Source organism: Calonectris borealis, chromosome 10 (genome assembly GCF_964195595.1).
Source record: "Calonectris borealis chromosome 10, bCalBor7.hap1.2, whole genome shotgun sequence".
Taxonomy (NCBI): Eukaryota; Metazoa; Chordata; class Aves; order Procellariiformes; family Procellariidae; genus Calonectris; species Calonectris borealis.
Genome location: NC_134321.1, coordinates 22,642,796 through 22,661,224, shown reverse-complemented (window position 1 = coordinate 22,661,224; position 18,429 = coordinate 22,642,796). Strand labels below are relative to the sequence as shown.

The following is an 18,429-nucleotide window of genomic DNA, read 5'->3' as shown; positions in this document are numbered from 1 at the left end:
TTAGCTAATCTGAAGATTAGCTCCCACATCTTCAAAGTTGCCTCGCTGAGCAACTTTGTCAGCAAGTGCCAACTCTTACTAAATATGTTTACAGCACAGATTCCAGCAGATCCAGTGACTTGCCATCCATCCACACAGCTCTCTTTTGGTCCCTACCTTTCCCTTACTCTGCAAGGTGAACTGCCTCAGGTTAGCTAGGTTAGCTAAATTGGGCAAAAATAGGAAGATTTCAGAGACAGGAGTCAATCCTTAGCTTCTATTCAAAAAGTTCTCAAACACAAATATAGTTCATACTGTTGAAATTACATTAGAGAAAGCTCATTCAATGGCATGGGGTTTTTTGCCCACTTAACTCTAATGTGAAAATAACAGCAGATGGATTTTTTTGGCTTACACTCTGACCAAGCAGACGTTTTTGAGGAAAACTACTACATACAAAATACCAAATCTCAAGCTGTGATATATTGGGGTTCATATATAGCAATAAGTCGAATGCATCTTTGTTGACTATGAGTTAGATATGCTTTAGAATATACCCCTAGCAATGGGCTTTAAAAGGGCTCTAAACCACGGCTGAGTTTTCTGGACAACTTTTATACACACGCTCTCACAAAATGAACACTTAAAAGAATGGAACTACATAAAGACTGAACCAGGTTATCAATCAATGCAAACTATGCTTCCTCTCCCCAACAGGACACCACCTCCAGGATACATTTGCATATTGCATATGTCCGCATTGGAAGTAATGGAGTTGTAATAGGTGAACAGATGGCAGGATGAAAGAGAAAAACTAAGTGGTGAGGAGCATACATCTCTCTCTCTCTTAGCGGCTAAGTGCTGAAAGGAAGACCTGCAGTATCCAGAAAAAAAGGCTTTAGAGAAAAACAGTTCAGAGATACAAGCTGTTCAACTTCCCTTTTCTCCCCTATTATAAGTAAAGATAACTTGCTCTGATTCGTAAGGTGTAACTACTCCTGCACGTGGCTATTATTTTGGTATAAGATGCCTTTTTTTTGTTCAGCCTTGTTGACCATTTTTGGCTTTAAGTAAAGGAAACAGACACTTATTGCAGCATGTGTCCACATATGGAATTTGTCAGGAGTAGCTGCTTCTGAGCAGGTTCGAGTGCAAACAAGACCTGCATATTGCGTGTCCACTCTGGTTTTCTAAAGAAAAACAAATTATGTTTACTATCAATATATCTGCAATACACTAAAGGCTCTAGATGGAGTTTGAGTGATTCCTTGGCTTTTGGCATGTGATGAACATCATGGCTACCTGTCTTTCAAAGTTGTGAAGAATGTGGTGGTAGCTATGCGTGGGCCCTCCTTTTCCACATTGCCGAAGATTACCACATAAGCCTTTGCCACAGTCAGGTCATGCCAGCAGTTTTACACTCTCGTCTGGTTTTCTGCAGTGGGTGTGCAATGACATTGCTGTTGTTTTTACACTGTATGAAGTAGCGCCCAGACTTTTCATTGTATTTTAAGCATTCTGCCCTTGGGGCTTTTTCATGTAAATGAAAAATGCTGTTAGCAACTTCGTACTCATGAAAATTCACATCATACCAACACCCCAGTAAGACCTTCAAAACCTTTCAAAGATGAATCTCAAGAATATTTGTCACAGATATCTTCACCCTCTTCAAGACACTACTCTATGTGCTGACTGAACAAAAAAGACAGGTACTGAATTTCAGTTTACAGACTTCCTTAGAAACAATAAAAGCCTAAAAATATGGTGACATCTGCACTATTTATTAATTGTATCCAATATCCTGAAGGCTGAGAAAATCTCAGTCTTCACTGAATTGAGAATTAGCATCTGTGCTTCTTTCCTCAGATGTTCAATTTATATCCGCTAGGAACTTTGCCCTGAGTAAAATTGCTGACTGCTCTGTATGTTCTTTTATTCCACTATTAATCACAGTCAAAATAAGAAGCTTCTTGAACAAGTACTTTCAAACACAAGGGTTTGATGGCCCTGCCATCAAACGTCAGGGAAAAAAAAGTAATTTTGGAACTCTGGAAATTAATGGATTCGCATTTTTCTCAACCCACAGGAAATGTACCTTTTTTTCACCCATACCCTAAAAATAATATGCCTGTTTACTGATTATATATATGGAGGTGATGCAGCAAAGTCCTGGCCACTCAAGCCCCAGGTCCAAGCCCTAGCAGTTAGTTTATTTTTCTCTTCCAGAAATCCCTCTTTCAGCCAGAGGTTGGCACATGACATTAAGCTCAAGGAAGTGCTTAGGTTACAGAGTTCTCATGGGCACTGCTTCCTATAACCAAACCTTGGGGTGTTGGTTCACTAGCTTCAATAGCTCTTTTTATTGTTTCTTTTTCCTTTTTTTTTTTTTTTATCATACTCCTAGCTGTAGAGGGATGGGATAACCTCCTCCCCACCTTTCCTTTCATATGGGATGTATAATCTCAAATAGCACCTGCAAGTCCCACAGGTGAGGATCTGTCTCTGCCGTATCTACCCAGTTAGGCCCTTCAGGCATAGCTTTATTCACAGAAGTGAAACACCTTTTTCATGCTATTGACTTTCAGAGCAAGATCAAGAAAGAATTAACAGAATTTTGATACATTTTTCCCAAATGCCAAACATGCAAACTGAGCAAAAGGTAATATTTGTAATAAAGCTCTATTCAGCTGCAAATGTAGCAATAGTGATTAAACCGGAGGTAGTATATAGACATTTAACTTGCCATATATTCTGGAAAGGGGTCCTCACTACTATAAATTGTGTCTTATTCACAGAGATTTATTAGAAACACCACAGAGTTTGGAGAAGAAGAAAAGGAAAAATAATTGGGTTCATTAGGAAACAAACTGAAACATCCAAAAGAATGTAGATGATGAGTAAAGGCAAAAAGCAAAGCACAGAAGCAAAATCTCAGGCAAAGCACTGTGATCTCACTAACACACTTAATCATAAGGGAAGTCTCCCTTAAAACAGTGAAAAGTATAAAATACTTCTGAAGGGAGCCAGTGACAAAGACTTAATGGGAAGGGAAATCCCATGGATTTTTCTTTCTTCATCTTTTTATCTGAAAGAACCTAATATTTCAGAATACTTCACGTGAGGACTCCTCATTTAAAAAAAAAAAAGTAAAGTAGACACATTTTCTGTAGTCATAAAACCTGAACAATATGTTCTTTAGCTTGTGTAAATAAAGGTGCTGCAGCTAGACCTGCAGAAAGCAGCTTGCCAAGGTGTGAGGCAAATGCCGATTGATTTAGATGTGTACTCAGGGCAAGCCGTTGACTAAAGAGGACAGGGAGCTTTCCTCTCATTCCAGGCTCCGGTTTTTCCTATTAGAGGCTGAGATACTGCTGTGCCTGTCAGTGTGGAGAGAATGACACCATGGCAGGACAACATCAAACCACCAAGATTCATCAAAACTGATGTGGAAATAAATATAAATAACCTCCAACTAGCTCCATTAAATGTAGGGGTTTTCATGGAATCAACACTGTGTTTGAGCTAGAGGGAGCAAATGAGGGCAAAGAAAGAATTAGATTATGCGGCAAGAGACTTGCAGCATCTTTTAATGAATTTACAATCCTCAGAGGAATACTGCTTATTTATTCCCTGATATATGTGACCATATGATTAATTCATCTGCCAGCTTGATAAAACTGACTCTCCAAACTGTTTGTATATTAGGATTCAGTGATAGGAAGTAATAGGATTAGCACAGCAGCATTTTCAGCTTTTGTGATTTTATCACAGGTCACGCTATATAAAAGATTTCCTTCAGAACCTAACACTTGGAGGCACGCGATTAGAGGTGAATCTCAGTTTTCATTAGTAATATCTAGCCTTAATGACTATGAGCAGAACTTGGAAAATGTGAACTTCAATGGCTCAAAACACCAAGCCCACTAAAAAAATGTTTAAAAAAAAAAATCAACATAACGCTTTAAAATGCAAATATAATGGCTTTGGGGATGCAATGCAAGAATTGGAAAATTGGGATAGGCAACAATGTTATCTCACGTACTAAAGCAATTACTATGTGGTAACACAGTTTTTGAGAGCATTGTTCCTGACTATCCTCCCAACCACATGAAAACTCTGCAGTTTTGACAACATCTTCTAACTGGGTTAAACGGGTTAGCTGGGATGTGCATTCCTGACAATCCATCTGCTTTGCAGTAGAAATTCAGCAGACCCGGATTAGATCTGTCTGCAGTGACCTTCTGTGGCTCTCCCTGTGTGATCAGAAGTCTGGGCAAAATCTTCTGCAGTTCACTGTAGCACAAAGAACATAACTGGGCACATCTGCGAGTTTTAGCAACGCAAACGGTGTGTAAATACAGCATTAGTATGGAAGGAGTAATGTGACTGTAGTTGCTCGCATCTGGAAAAATTAATTCATCATTGAAAACATATCCAGAGTTGACTGTTTTATTTCAAAAAACTATGAAGTCATAGCTTTATAGAAGGCAATATAAAAACTAACTGTCTTATCAATTATGAACAGTGAGTTCATAACAGTGAGTTAAATTCTACAATGAATCACCATGGTAAACTCGTCACTTGGGCTTTTCCAATATAGTCTTTTACATCAGACACTAATTAATTTCTAATCGATCTTTCCAAGAACAGCTGTTCAGTGTGACCATAAGTTCAATGCCCTGCCTTCAACATTTCCAACTCTTCAAGCAGAAAATACCAGGACTTTAGCTAATGGGGCTGAAGACTGATTTTGTTTATCACCAAACTCCTTCAACAAGGACAACGCCACAACACCAGAGTGCTGCTTAATCTCACGCATTTTACAATCCTACTACAGCTATTATGCAGTAACCTGGTAAAGACACTTAAGTATCTTTAGCAGGCTTGACTGCATAGTTACCAGGGCGTTCGAACAAGGTTAATTTATGGAAAGTTCTTTTGCTATCACACTGGCAATGTCTGTATCAATAAACAGAATGGCCCAAAGAGCTGGATCGTGGCAGTGAAACAATCTGGAACTGAGGACACTACATCCAACCATATGTACTAGGAGAAGACGTGTTATTTTGGACTATCTTTATCTGGTCCCAAGTATTGAATCTCCATTAGCACCTGGAACAAATCAGATGTATTTCCAGAGTGAATATTGCAGTTTAGTTTCATCTAAAAGGCATGCATGGAAAATGGAGAAGATCACGAGATTTGCTCTGAAAGCTCAATCCTGATCCTAAATAAAACATTCATGTAAACACAGCGTTGTGTTGTCATTGTTTGCCTGAAACACAGTATTGTATTTTGAATAACAGTGACTGTGCATAAAGAGCTAGAAAACTAATTACTTTTCATTAGAGCAAAATATTTAATTCAGCAAAGCAAGCAAGGCAGAGAGGGTCATAGCTGACTCCATTTTACCGAGCCCAGCACTTCCCATCAAGGTGCCGACATGGCATTCAGCTCACGAGACACAGGACAGACACAGCGGCTGCACTGACTGCTGGCAGGGTGAGCGGGTTCCCTGGTGCACGTTCAGAGCTGATTAACTGAACCGGGAGTGCAGGGCATGCCTCGGCACTATCTTGTGGTGGGCAATACTGCCTTGATGGTGGTCTTTTGATGATGCTTTTAGAGATTCTCTCTCAAAAAGCTTCCCTATGTGCACTCTATCATTGGTACAACTTAGCATAAACGGTATTAATATTTTCCTGAGGACAGTTTGAATCCAAATTGGCTATGAATATTTATTTTCATTAACAGGCTCAAGACTCTAAGAGTTCCATAAAACACAAACATGTGATTAGCTATCTGATTTAGACAGATGACTTAATGTGCACATTTTGTGCATCTGTTACATTTTTATCTTGGAGGCTACGGAAAAGGTAATATCCTAAAAGAATATAATATTTCAGTCTTTCAGACTATTATTTTGAATTGGTAAATTATATCTAAATGTCGATTCAGACAGTGTAGGTTCAACATTTTAAAAAATATAACGTGAATGACACCTAGTGGAAAGATAAGCAATAGCTGATGATTGCACACCAACTAGGTACAGTTTTGAACAGTGAAAACAGCAAGGAGGGACATTCTTGATGAGAATGGGTGGGAGGAGAAAGAATTATTTGATAAAATGGGTGGAGTACAATTTAGGAGAAGAATTTCTTAAATGCAAGAGTTTATCTGCCTGTGTAACAATCTTCCGAGGAAATGAGATATTTGATTTGACAGAGGCAAAATTAAATCAGGTAAAACCATAATAAATGTGCAGCGGGAAACAATAAAATAAGTAGAATATGGACTTGATGAAATTCAGAGTCATCCTATGTATAAATACTAACAAGGCTTTAGCAGACTAGTTCTCTAGGGTGCAGTAGATAATAGGAATATTTTGGCCCTGGGGCCACAATAACTCCTGATGTGAAAGAAACCACAGATTTTCTTTAATTCATTTCTGCAGGCAATATTCCTTGACGTGTGAATGAATTTCATGATTGATCTTTTTCTTCCTTCTTTTTGCTTATTCGCTTATTTGTGTAATTCATTAATTAATATTTTGGTCAGTCTGTTCTCACCAACCTATTTGAAAATATGAAAGAACAGATTTAATGAGGGTGATAGAACTTAAATGAGAAGCACTTTTGCCATCTACTGACAACATGACGTGGCAAGTTTTTTCAGCATTGGAAATGGAAATAGTGCTCGAGAAAGACTTCTGTCTTTCTAGGTCAAGAACAGGTCATTGACAGTAATAAATGACTATAACTCCTTAAAACGGTCTATTAAAAATAATGGCATATTCTGTCTGAATTTCCTCTTAGCAGGTCATGCATTTGATCCACACATTTATCTTTAACTTGCAGCTTTTATTCTTAATTGCAAGGAAACCAGTATTCTCCCTTCAACGATTTTTTCTCCCTATATAAGCAATCAGACGCAGCACCCAAGTAACTGACTGGAAAAGTCAAGGCCTCAAAAGAAAACTATTCCAGAGAAGTGTGCTTTCAGGGAGTAAGGTAGCAAGAGAGGTTTTGCTTGGGCAACAAGAGTGTTCAGAAATACCTCTCCGCTGAGAGGAGACAGAGCCTCTCTCATTCACAAAAAGTTCAAATGGATTCACTCTGTGGAAAATATATTTTCAGACTATAACAAGATTATAGCAGATTATAACTTTTTTTTTCAAATTGGCTCTTAATAAATCCTTTTAAACGAAGAATCCTCATTTGGCCTACAAAAAGCTATAGCCCTAAAATCATAAATGCAAATGCCTTGTATTTTAAGGTTTGCTTCTGCCAGATACTCCCTGCATACATTCACCTCCACACAGAGCTGAAGGAACTGTCCCATGGTCCTCACCACAAGTAACAGATTCAGGGACGTGGCATGACCAGCTACTTCTCCAACCACGTGTGACACAGCAGCCGGAGGAACGTAGGACTACCTTTGTGAGGATTACCCACAGCACCGAATTTGAGTATGGATTCCAGAGGATTCCGCATATTTTGCATCCATTTCAATGCAGATGCAGCATTTGATTTCACCATATAACAGGAAAATTTTTATTCTGTGTGGCAGCATTCCTTAAGACATACGGCATAGATTGTGCAATACAGGAAACAAGCATGAGGGAAGACAGACATTTATGAAATCTATGGTTTGGTGATGTACTTTAAAAAAAAAATTAAACAATCCCTAAGATAGAAGGATCTTCCCATTATTAGCAGTCCGCTCACAAGTCCAGCTGTTGAACATCTGACAGGCAGATGAACTATTCATTTCAATAAGGGAGGAATCACTTTCCTCATCTTATAGAAAAGGTCGAAATTCAAATGGGGTTTAAAGTATTTTTGTCTTCTCCCTCCGGCACTGTCTAAATTACCTTTTAAAATACTAAAGAGCAGAGATACACATTAAGTCATTTTCTTAAGGAAGTTCCTCACAAACTTCAGGCTACTGGAAATTGATTAGACTTAATGAAGAAAAGTACATTAAATATAAGTAAGAATTAAACAATAAGAATTGCTATCAGAATAATTTTAAATGTCAGAAATTTCCCTTCCCCACAAGAACAGCATGTTATAAAGAAACAACAGCTCAGAAGCAGGGCTCTACTGCCCATCTGCAACATCTGAAACTCACCTGGGTTTCATTTCCAAATGCAGAACACAGCCCAAAGCCTGTCCCCAAAACAACACATTAAACAAGAACTGGCCTGAATTAAACATCAGATCCACAACGCACTGGGTTTCCAAATGTCAACTCCTATCTTAATTCTAGAGTGTTCATGTTTGGTAGCTAAAGCAAAGGAAAACTTATTTCAATTCTATTCCAAAATTTCACATACAAAAAAAAAATGTGAAAACAAAATCCCATTTTTGTTTTTCTTTTACACAAACATGGCATTCTTTATTTAGATGAACAGATACATGTATATTATAAACTTGTATCATCCTGAATTACTAGCTTTCCAGCCAAATATACACAGAGCGTGTTATGTTCTAAGATGTCACATTGCTATTATCAGCAGTTGATACTCTTCAGCAACTTGAGTGTGAAGAAATTTGCAGGATCATAGTCCTCTTTTGAGCTATACACAGCTCTCGTGGGAAGAAAGGCTATATATGTGCCCAAGGCTGTCCTGCCCTCTAGGCTGTGCTGATAAAGGGGAGCCGAGCAAACCATGAGAGTGAGCCTTTCCCAGTGCACCTTCCCTGACTATTCTGGAATTCACTTCTAAACTCCAAACCAAACTGGGTCATTACAAAGAAATTATATTCCACAAAATATCACAAGAACCAAAATAGGAACTGATCCATTGATCCATACACACGTACCCTTCTTCACACCCAAGGCTGTGTCAGGGGCTCCTACCTGCCTGAGTCATTCTGGCTCAGGTGTTTCTGCATTGCTCCACACTGCAGGGTACAGGTCACTCTCAGCCTCTTCACATAAGATAGGTTCTCCAAATCCCTGATCATCACAGAAACCTTCCTTTTACTTGTTGGCTTAATCTTTTTTGAACATGGGTGACCAGAATTAAATACTGTATTTTGGGTGACTTTTCACCACTATTTCAACGTAATGGCATTAATATTTCTCTATCCCTTAATGATCTGACTAATATAAGTTGATCTCACCTGACTAACATAAGTTATTCTGATGCTATGGTGTGTTTTTACAAATTTTACTTAATCAGTGGAAAGGCAGATATCGGACACACCTGGCTTTGACTAAAACAGAAGTACTCTATTTCATGGGCTAACTTTAGCTCCCTTGTGTCTTGCTTGGGCTTGTGTCAGCAGCTGAAGCTCAAGCTAACTTTTATATCTATAGATTATTACAGCTGAAGGAAAAAACCACTAGATTTCAGAATAATCATTTTAGGTTTTCCAGACATTGTCATGTTTAATGGGAAAAATATATTAGCAATACAAAAAATTCAAAAGCATTTCCTCTTGTCTGCAGAAAACACAAAAATGCCCCAAGCACTATGTGCCATGACACATGTCAACCGTATATAGCATCTTCCAATGGGAGTGGTTTCCTATTATGCATAGGAAAAAGCTCATCTTCTTTAACACATTTCCTTACTGACTCTTTAAGAAGTCAGCTCCAGTTGCTACCTGTACTGCAACACTTTACCAAGCGGGAAAGGAATCAAGAGGGAGTAAATAAGGGTAAGTGTCAGTCAGGCATCTCACCAACTCTTCTCTTCTGCATTTTTGCCCCAGTTCTTATTTCTATTTGATTTGGAATTTCTTGCTATATATTAAATCAGAAGAGATCGTCTTTTCTACAGATATTGCTTAACTGTTTTTTGGTCAGATGACATAGTCTGTCCTTTTAAGATGTCTACTTTGAAAAAAACAGCTCTAGTAGATTTCTTGAAAAATAACAGATGAGTATCTAGATTCAGACCAAAGATATTCAGACTAACTACTTGCTAACAAAGACATAGGAGATTGTTAAGATTAATATTTCAGCTTCTCTGTGATGAAGTTCATAGTTTTATGTAGCATTAATCCAATTTAAAATATAGGAATGTAGTATTTAGATCAGGAATCTAAAGCTGTCTGACTTTATTTTGAAAAGTTAATTACATAATCCTTGTAAGTGAATTAAAGCAAATCAATTTAAAACAAAATCAATCCATTTTTCCTACAGTTTTAGTATTTATTAAATGAAACTTCCTAGAGAAAAAAATAGTCTCAGCTTATTTTAAGTTTTTAAGAGGAAAATCTTTTTTTTTTTGAGTTCTAAAATATCTCTACACTTGAAAACATTATTTTGAAGAAATTTTTTTCCAGATTCCATTCTACATTAGTATAATTTAAGCTCCTTATCGCCTCGCCTTAGTCTGTAAAACCCTGTTTTATTCTGTATTTGTTGTTGTTAATAGGTCTGTTCTTCAAGTGGATAGTGTATAAAAACCCAACACTTATTACAATTAACTGTCATTCTCCAAGTAGAATCCAAGGCAATATACAGTCAGGTATTTTTGCTTCCATACTTACTTATTGCAAATGGATTGAAAAAAAAAGAAGGAAATACTTTTTAATTATGGAATATATTAAAATCATAAAGAAAGATGGTTTCAAGATTGGAAATTCCCCAACCTGTGCAAGGGAGTTTGTATATCAAATTCCAATCCGGTCCCAAGGCTAGCTATGTATTTTTAAATGCAGAGAAGTAGTAGGAAATACAGGAAGGGAATAGCTTTAGAGGTTTTAAACTGCCAAACAAAAGGGACTAAGATGGAAGTCTAGTGGGATCCATTCTACAAAAGTGGGAATGACATACCAAAAGGGAGAATTACCTGCTAGCCCAAAGCATGGCTCTTTAATCCCTAAAAGACAAGCAGTACCAGATATGCAAAATTTCCAATTCTGTATTCATCCAAATCTTAAACTGTATGTTCTCAGAGATGCATGAAGCTACAATAAAGCAAAAAAGAACTTTTTGCTACATAAAAATACGTACTCCTTGGTTAGAATCTTCACACACTCAGAAAGAAGATTTTTAGGCATTTACAGTTATTCAATCTCTTAAGCTCGATTTTGAAAACTGACTTTAACACACTATTTTAACAGTAGACCTATGAAGATATAGAAATGGAATCAAAATCTTTGCCTAAAACTAACCTAGTTTTTACCATAGTCTCCTGGTGTGTTTTTTTTCAAAGTTCTTTTCCAGAACTTTGAACCATAATATATTTCGTACAATTATGAAGGAAAAGCAATGAACTAGAGACAAAATGGAAGCACTGTGCTCTCTCCCAGTTGCATTTACGCTACTTAATGTCAGGAAGAATGTGGGAAATACAGAAAGCTAAAGATTTTCTTCTAAAAACCTAAACCTCACGAATAATCCTGAGGAAGAAGTAGCTGTGTTGTAGTTCTGCATTGAGAAACATGCTAATGAATTATACTTATCAAATTATTATTCTTATTCTCTGGGTAGTTGAAGCATGAACAAGACAGAATTCATCACTGTTGCGGGATTTGCCATATCATTGCTGTTCCACGTGACCCAAACTGAAGTCTGTCCTCCCTCCTGCAATTGTAAGTCACTGGGAGAAATGAAGGGGTTGCATATAGACTGCAGCTCAAGGAAGCTGACGGAAGTGCCTGCCTTGCCCGTTAACACCAAGAGGCTTTATCTACAGAACAACAGCCTGACCTCGGTTCCTCCCGGTGCCCTGGACAGCTTGCACAGCCTGGAGGAAGTGAAAATATTTGACAATCCTTGGAACTGTGACTGCCATATTCTGTATCTAAAACTCTGGTTAGAAGACATCTCTGCACCCTCTCTTGCAAAGATCAGATGCGCAACCCCAGGTCCCGTGAGGATGAAGCCCTTGAGGCAGCTGACTGGGAATGAGCTGGGCATTTGTAAGAGGCTTCTCCCAATCAAGTGTCTTGAGTTCTTTTGGCGAGACCTCATTTTAATTGCTGCAGCAATAATTACACTTATTTTAGTAGCATGCGCTCTGAAATTCTCAAAAAAGCTGGTCTGCCAAATAAACCTAAGCCAATATGACTCTAGGGGCTGACTGTTGGGGAGGCATTCCTCCAAAAACCACAAGATACAACGAGCTGTTCGCTACCACTAGCTTGAACAGAAACATCAAACTATTCTACCACAAAAAAGCACATGCACTGGCAACACTAGTTTAGGGTGAAGATGTTACAAACAGATCCCAGGGCTCAAAGCCTGGGTTCCTCTGATAGGCAAGTTTGATTTAATTTCCTCTCAAAAATAAGCTTGGTGGTGTACTGACAGGCAAGTTTCATTCTGCTGCCATCTACTCATATGAAAAGCAGTTTCTAAATTTTTTGAAATCATTTAACTTAGCATTTTTCCACTGAATTCTCAGCTCTTATAGCAAGAAGATTTACATCCCCAAATCCTACACTTTTTAATATATGGAGACGAACACTGATTGTACTATTTTAACAATTCTTTTCTCACTCGGAAACTGTGTGAGTTTGCAACCCGTTACCCCCTCACAGTGTCCCAATGGAGTTGGTAGGACCATTTTTGTGTGCAAACAAATTCAACCATCTTCCTCAGGTTCAGGGGTTTCCCGACAGCAAAACCATTATGATGCCCAGCCACTGAATGTATCCCTTATTGAATACGTTTAAAGATGGACTGGTAATGAGAATATAATCAAAAAAATCATTTTAAATATTGTTGAATTTCCTAGAAAGAGAACAATAAAAAAGCATTCTATGTGAAATTGAAATAATGGATGCTTATTGAACATTCATACTCACACAAGTTTGATGTCTCTCACAATTCTACACATTTCTGATTAAAATCCTAAGAAATTTCCAGAGCTTTTCTTTCAGTTTTACTACTGACATCTGATACACTGGATTTTATGCAACAGCTCTGAAGAGGATGTACTCTCTTCCCTTCCCTTCTTGTGGCCCCCACCCTCATAGAAAAATTGTTGTGGTGACTCAAGCATATTGTTTTCCCCCTAACCTGATTATTCCCAAGACTCCGAGAACAGCAATTCATGCTGTGACCCCATCTGGTCTGGGGAAGTTAGGCTAGTTAGATGGGAGATCTCTGAAGGTCTTCTAAAATTAATACTACTGTTGGCAGCTCAATTTAAGACACATTTTTCGAATGCTCCTCCTAGCCCCAAACCTGAGCTAGGTATTAGAGGTTATCTGCTGAAGATGCTGAAGACTGCTTGGCTCTTTACCTAGCACCTTGTCACATGAGTGGGGTTCCTTGTTAAAGCACGTAATGCCCCTAGCAAAGCTGGTGGTTAGCTTTCTTCTGACAGGTGGTTTTGCAATTACCACGTGCTGTCACTTCTGTAAGATGAGACTCTTTCCCTCTTTCCAAATCAAAGACAGCAGAACCTCACAGGGATATTACCAGGTCCCTCTCGCCCCTGCCAAAGCACTTCAGCAATATGAAATCAAAGCGTCAACGCTGACTGCTGGCAACATTCTCAGACAGCTTTAGAAGAGATATGTTACCGTCTGTAACATACCTTCACTGAGGTCCTCTCTCTCCTGCACTAGCAGGGAAAGGCCAATCTGAGACATCACCACTTATCAACCTAAATTGACGCCAGTTCAGGATGAGTCACTTGCCCCTCTCCGTGACACAAGGAATGGCCACTGAGCATGGTGGACCTGCTGAAAGAACCTCTGAAGCGCAGATAGATTTGGGGAAAGGACAAGCACCATGGGTAGAGGTTACACAATTTAGTAATAAAGTGCAGCATGGGGCTTTAGATTAAGAAAAGGAAAGGAATAGAGTCAGATATTTTCCCTGTAAAATAATTTATGACCTGGGAGACAGCACGCCCATTGCAATGTTAATGTCTGCAAATGATACACCGTGGGGAACAAGAAGAGGGAAGTCATAAATGCAAAGAGCGGTGGGTTACTTGGAGTGCCAAGCAACTGAAAGCAAGATCATACATCTAGAAACAAAAGATGGGTTGAGGACTCAATTCAGAGAAGGCAAATAATCTGGTAATCATGATCTCCCATGTATAACATTGCAGCAGAGGGCTAACGTGATCTTTTCTTGGTAAAATATGGAATATCATTTAGGGATAGAAAGATTTGTTTACTTTGATGTTTAAATAAGCTACAATAATTCAGTATCAATGTCTACAAATCAAGAAGAATCAGCTGCAGAAGAATCAGAAAAACAACTGTAATGCAAATAGAGGATTGGAAAATATATCTTAAAAGGAGCTTAATCAATTTCATTTAATAAAGAGGAGCTTAAGGAATGACAAGATCACAGCTTGTATGAATCTACATGAAGAGAAATTTGTTAACAAAGGGCTGGGAGAAGAAATCAGAACATGAGACTAGAAACAAGGCTCAAAATCGAACAGTGAAAATAATTAAACACTGAAACAGCTCATCAAAAGTCATGGTGAATCCTACAGCTTAACCAACATCGGGCACTTTTTCATTCGTAGGCACTACTTGAAATGAGAATGATTTTAACAGCATTGTATGAGACACCTAAAACGTTACAGCTATTCTTGTTGCTTTGGTCACCTGCAAAATTTATGGTGGGACAGGCCATGAAAAGAGAGACCACAATGGCAGTGCATCACAGGGACATCCTTAGTGAGCACTGGCAACACCCTGAGGAACTCAGTCTGTGTCAGCCGAGCCACTCTCCCACACTCCACAGCAGCAGTAATATTCCACTCCACCTTCTCCAATTGCACTGTGAGTACTCAAAGTGCAGCAAAGAATTCGCTTTTTACTAAGTGTTGCATCCCTGCTGCAGGAAGTGAACCATATAACCTAGAAACAACATGGCTTAGTAAGGCTGTGCCACCCTCCGGTGCAGACCAGAGTAAAATTGTGTCTTCAGATTTATGTGTACATTTTGATCAGGTGAGCATAAACGTTCAGAATTTCTCTAGTTTTATTAAATGTTATTCTACATAAATAACCTCTGCAGGAGAGAATTTCAACTAAACACATAGGAATAGTGGTGTACACACTTAGATAATTTTAGAATATTTTCTCTGCACTGAGCTTTTCAATTTTTTAAAAGGCAACCACCATTTTGTATTAATGCAGAATATTACAGAAGAAATGCACTCTGCAAACTCTCATGGAGAGTTTCCTAAATTATATTTCTTGTTTCCCCAAAATAAAATAAATCATTAACACTAAAAGCTTATCACTCTCTTTTTTGCCTATAAAGCTAGATATGCATAAAGTAATAAACTGCTTTACTGTATAGCTTTAATTGTACAAACATAAAAAAAATGAGCAATTAGCAAACATTTCTGCTTATACCAACCAACACATTAAATAAGACGCACAGAATACAGAAAAAAAAAAAAAGGCATTTGAGAGAACACGTTTTCTGACCTCATAAGAGGAAAGAAGAAGGAATCTCTTCCATGGCAGTATTTCACATTCCACTAAAACAGCATTGTATTTATCACTTCTGATCCATTTGGCTTTTATCTGAAAAAAAACCTCTGAAAAGGGGAAAGCTGGAACTGTTAACTGAAGGCTCAAGAGCTGCATTCAACTGTTTATCTGGCAAGGCCACCATGTGGTGCTTAAGCCACATACTTCCTCAAATTGCATAAATAATGCTGCAGTTGCTAACAATGTGCAAAGACAGGAAAATATGTCAGCTATCTAAATGAAACACGCAGACAGCATTCCCAACGGAGTTTGTAAAGATCCCAGAAAGTGTTACTATATCATGCCTGCAAGAGTGCAAACTAGTGAATATCTGGTTTCACATTCTTTAGTAACACAGGTATAACTGCTGGGATTAATTCCAACTAAAAAGTTATGAGTTTTGGCTCAATATTTAGCAAGACAAGTAATTATACTCAGAATTATTGAGCAAGAACAAAAAAATATTCTTAAACAGTCACTCTAATACACAGACTAGATTTGTGTAAACTGCAATTCTGTGTAAACTTCAATTCAATTAATGTGAAAAATATTTGCGGGCTTCATTTATTAAATAGAATGGTAGGTGAATCACCTTTTTTCTTGAAATGCTCAAGATTTTCTTAACATTGTAGCAAAAAGCGTTGCTCATTCTGAACAACTTCTGTTCAGCTTAATGCTTTCTTTGTGTCTAGGATCTACAGTTAGAGTTTATCCCAGATCCATTGTTTGAGTTCATGCATCAGAGAAGTTTGCTGCTTTTTTCTTTTTTTTTTTTTCCCCAATTTGATACTAATAAATATTTAGAAAATAGGCACCAATGCTTATGTGAATAAACATAAAGGGAGGCTTAGAAACTAGGCATTTTGTTGTGACCTTACAATTCCATCCCACACCCAAACTACTTCAAATGCTGCTGAAGGCAGTGGCAGACCCCTCCTGGTTTTGGAACATGTAATGCCCATTCACAGCTGAAACATGCAGACATTTGATTTCAACAGGTCTTACCACATTTGACTTCCAAGTTTCCCAGTTCCTGCAAACTTGATGTCACAGCGTCTTGCATCCATGACAAGTATTGTCATGTGTTCATGTTTCACCTTTTGGCAGTTGGTTTCTAATGCATTTGGATTTTTTTTTCACTTTTCCATTAATTCAATAAATCAACTGGGAAAAAAAAATCTTTAGAACAGTAGGATAACTCCCACTAAAGCAAATGCAATATACTTAAGTGACTAGTGCCTGAAATTTGAGTGTAATAAATGGTGGCTACAAACATACAGGACCCTTATTAAAGGGCACACAATGTAGGATGTCAGCATGAAACAGAGATGAAAATCACCGATTTTGCTTAAAAAAAATTTTTTTTAAAATTAAAATCTGTTCTCTATGTACAGCAGGCTGCTCAGGTATCTTCACAAAGACATAAGCGTTTCACATGGCCTTCCAATGAAACGTGAAAGAAAAAAGAACTTATGCACATACAGGGTATATATGAGCAATTGAAGTAACATGAATATTGGATTCTCGTAACACTGGAGTACTGGATTGCTGGGAACATGGTCTGATCACATGGCATGTAACATTCAGTATTTGGTTGTATTAACAGGTATACTTAAACCACTTCCCTGGGTAATATTACCCCTTATGATGACTTGCAGTCAATTCTGAAGAAACTAACCTTTACACCCTCTAGTGCTGTCTAATGGTTGAAATTTTTCATACTCCCTTTTTGCCCTTACTGTTTATTTGTTATCACAAAGACCATCATTAAAACAATGAGTCACAAACACTCTTGGACAGAGTAGATTATTATCCTTCAGTGCCTGCCCCTACATCCACTCCAAAAAGGAGAAACCTGTTTTCATTAGGTATATCATTAAGCTGTTTGCAGTTATTTTTGGTAAAGCTAGAAAAGAAAACCAGTCTTCATTGTAGCCTTATTTTAAATTCCCTACTGTTTCAAAATCTGGCCCCCCAAAAAATGCATCTCAGTGGAAAACTAATGAATTTTAGAATAAAATTTGGTTATTACATCGCATGGGTTTTGGCTGAAGATCCTTAATCCAGGTTCTGGAAACGGAATAGAACAACTTTTCTAATGATGTCATTGCTAGATGAGACAATTATTTCATTCTTAAACAAAAATAAAAGTGTACCTAGTTCTCCTTTTTCCATTTTCATTTATTTACGAATATCTTTGAGCAGTAAATTTAATGGCAGGCTACCAGATTATCCACTGACACAACTCCTTTCTTAAAAGTTGCACATTTATTTACACGACTAGAGTTGACTACAAGAAACCGGTAAGGAAGAGGTCTTGGCATGTACAGAATAGTTTACGTAGCTCTGTGATGTAACAGACTAAAAATCCTCTAATCCCCACTCATGACCTGGATATGATTATATCCACTGCTGATTAATATCATTATGAGTGAATAAATGAACAATAAACAGTTACTGTTTTATATAAAATAATGTGATTATTTTACTCCATCATATTATAACTCCATCAGAAAACTCAGAACCATCCCCGCCATGACCATCCCCACAGGTCATCAAGATGGAGCAAAGGAAGAGACAACCCTTCCAGTCCATCACAGGACAAACATTTCACAGCTAGGCTGTGAATAAGTGTGTTATCCATCTTTTTGTTGAAGAGAGAACTACAGTGTCCAAGTCTAGCATTTTAGGTCTTTTAAAACCTCCTCTGGTTTTAATGTATTAATAGTTAACACTTTACAGTGACTTGAATTCTCTGACCTACCGATGATGATATCACTCTGCCTGGGGTGATCCTGAAAGCCCAATGGAATTACATTGGGGATAAATTCCCTCTGAAGTGTTTATAGGTTTCATTTGGATTGTTGTGTGCAACCTTCACATGAGGCTTACGCACACATCATGCAATGCTATTCTCCGTTGTGCTAAAGGGCCACAATATTATTAATGGAAGGTAATTATTATGATGAATGTGCTAACAACCAACTTCAGAGCTATATAAAACACAAAAAAAGCTCATTCCCTAAAA

At 37.9% G+C, this 18,429-nt stretch overlaps 1 protein-coding gene across 1 annotated transcript; it reads left to right on the top strand.

Moving 5' to 3' along the window:
- The first annotated feature begins 9,561 nt into the window (after positions 1 to 9,561).
- Positions 9,562 to 15,698, top strand: GP9 (glycoprotein IX platelet). The gene is made up of 2 exons (XM_075159406.1): positions 9,562 to 9,650; positions 11,434 to 15,698. The coding sequence occupies exon 2, from the start codon at positions 11,441 to 11,443 to the stop codon at positions 12,023 to 12,025; it is 585 nt and encodes a 194-aa protein (XP_075015507.1). The 5' UTR covers positions 9,562 to 9,650; positions 11,434 to 11,440; the 3' UTR covers positions 12,026 to 15,698.
- The last annotated feature ends 2,731 nt before the right edge of the window (positions 15,699 to 18,429 follow it).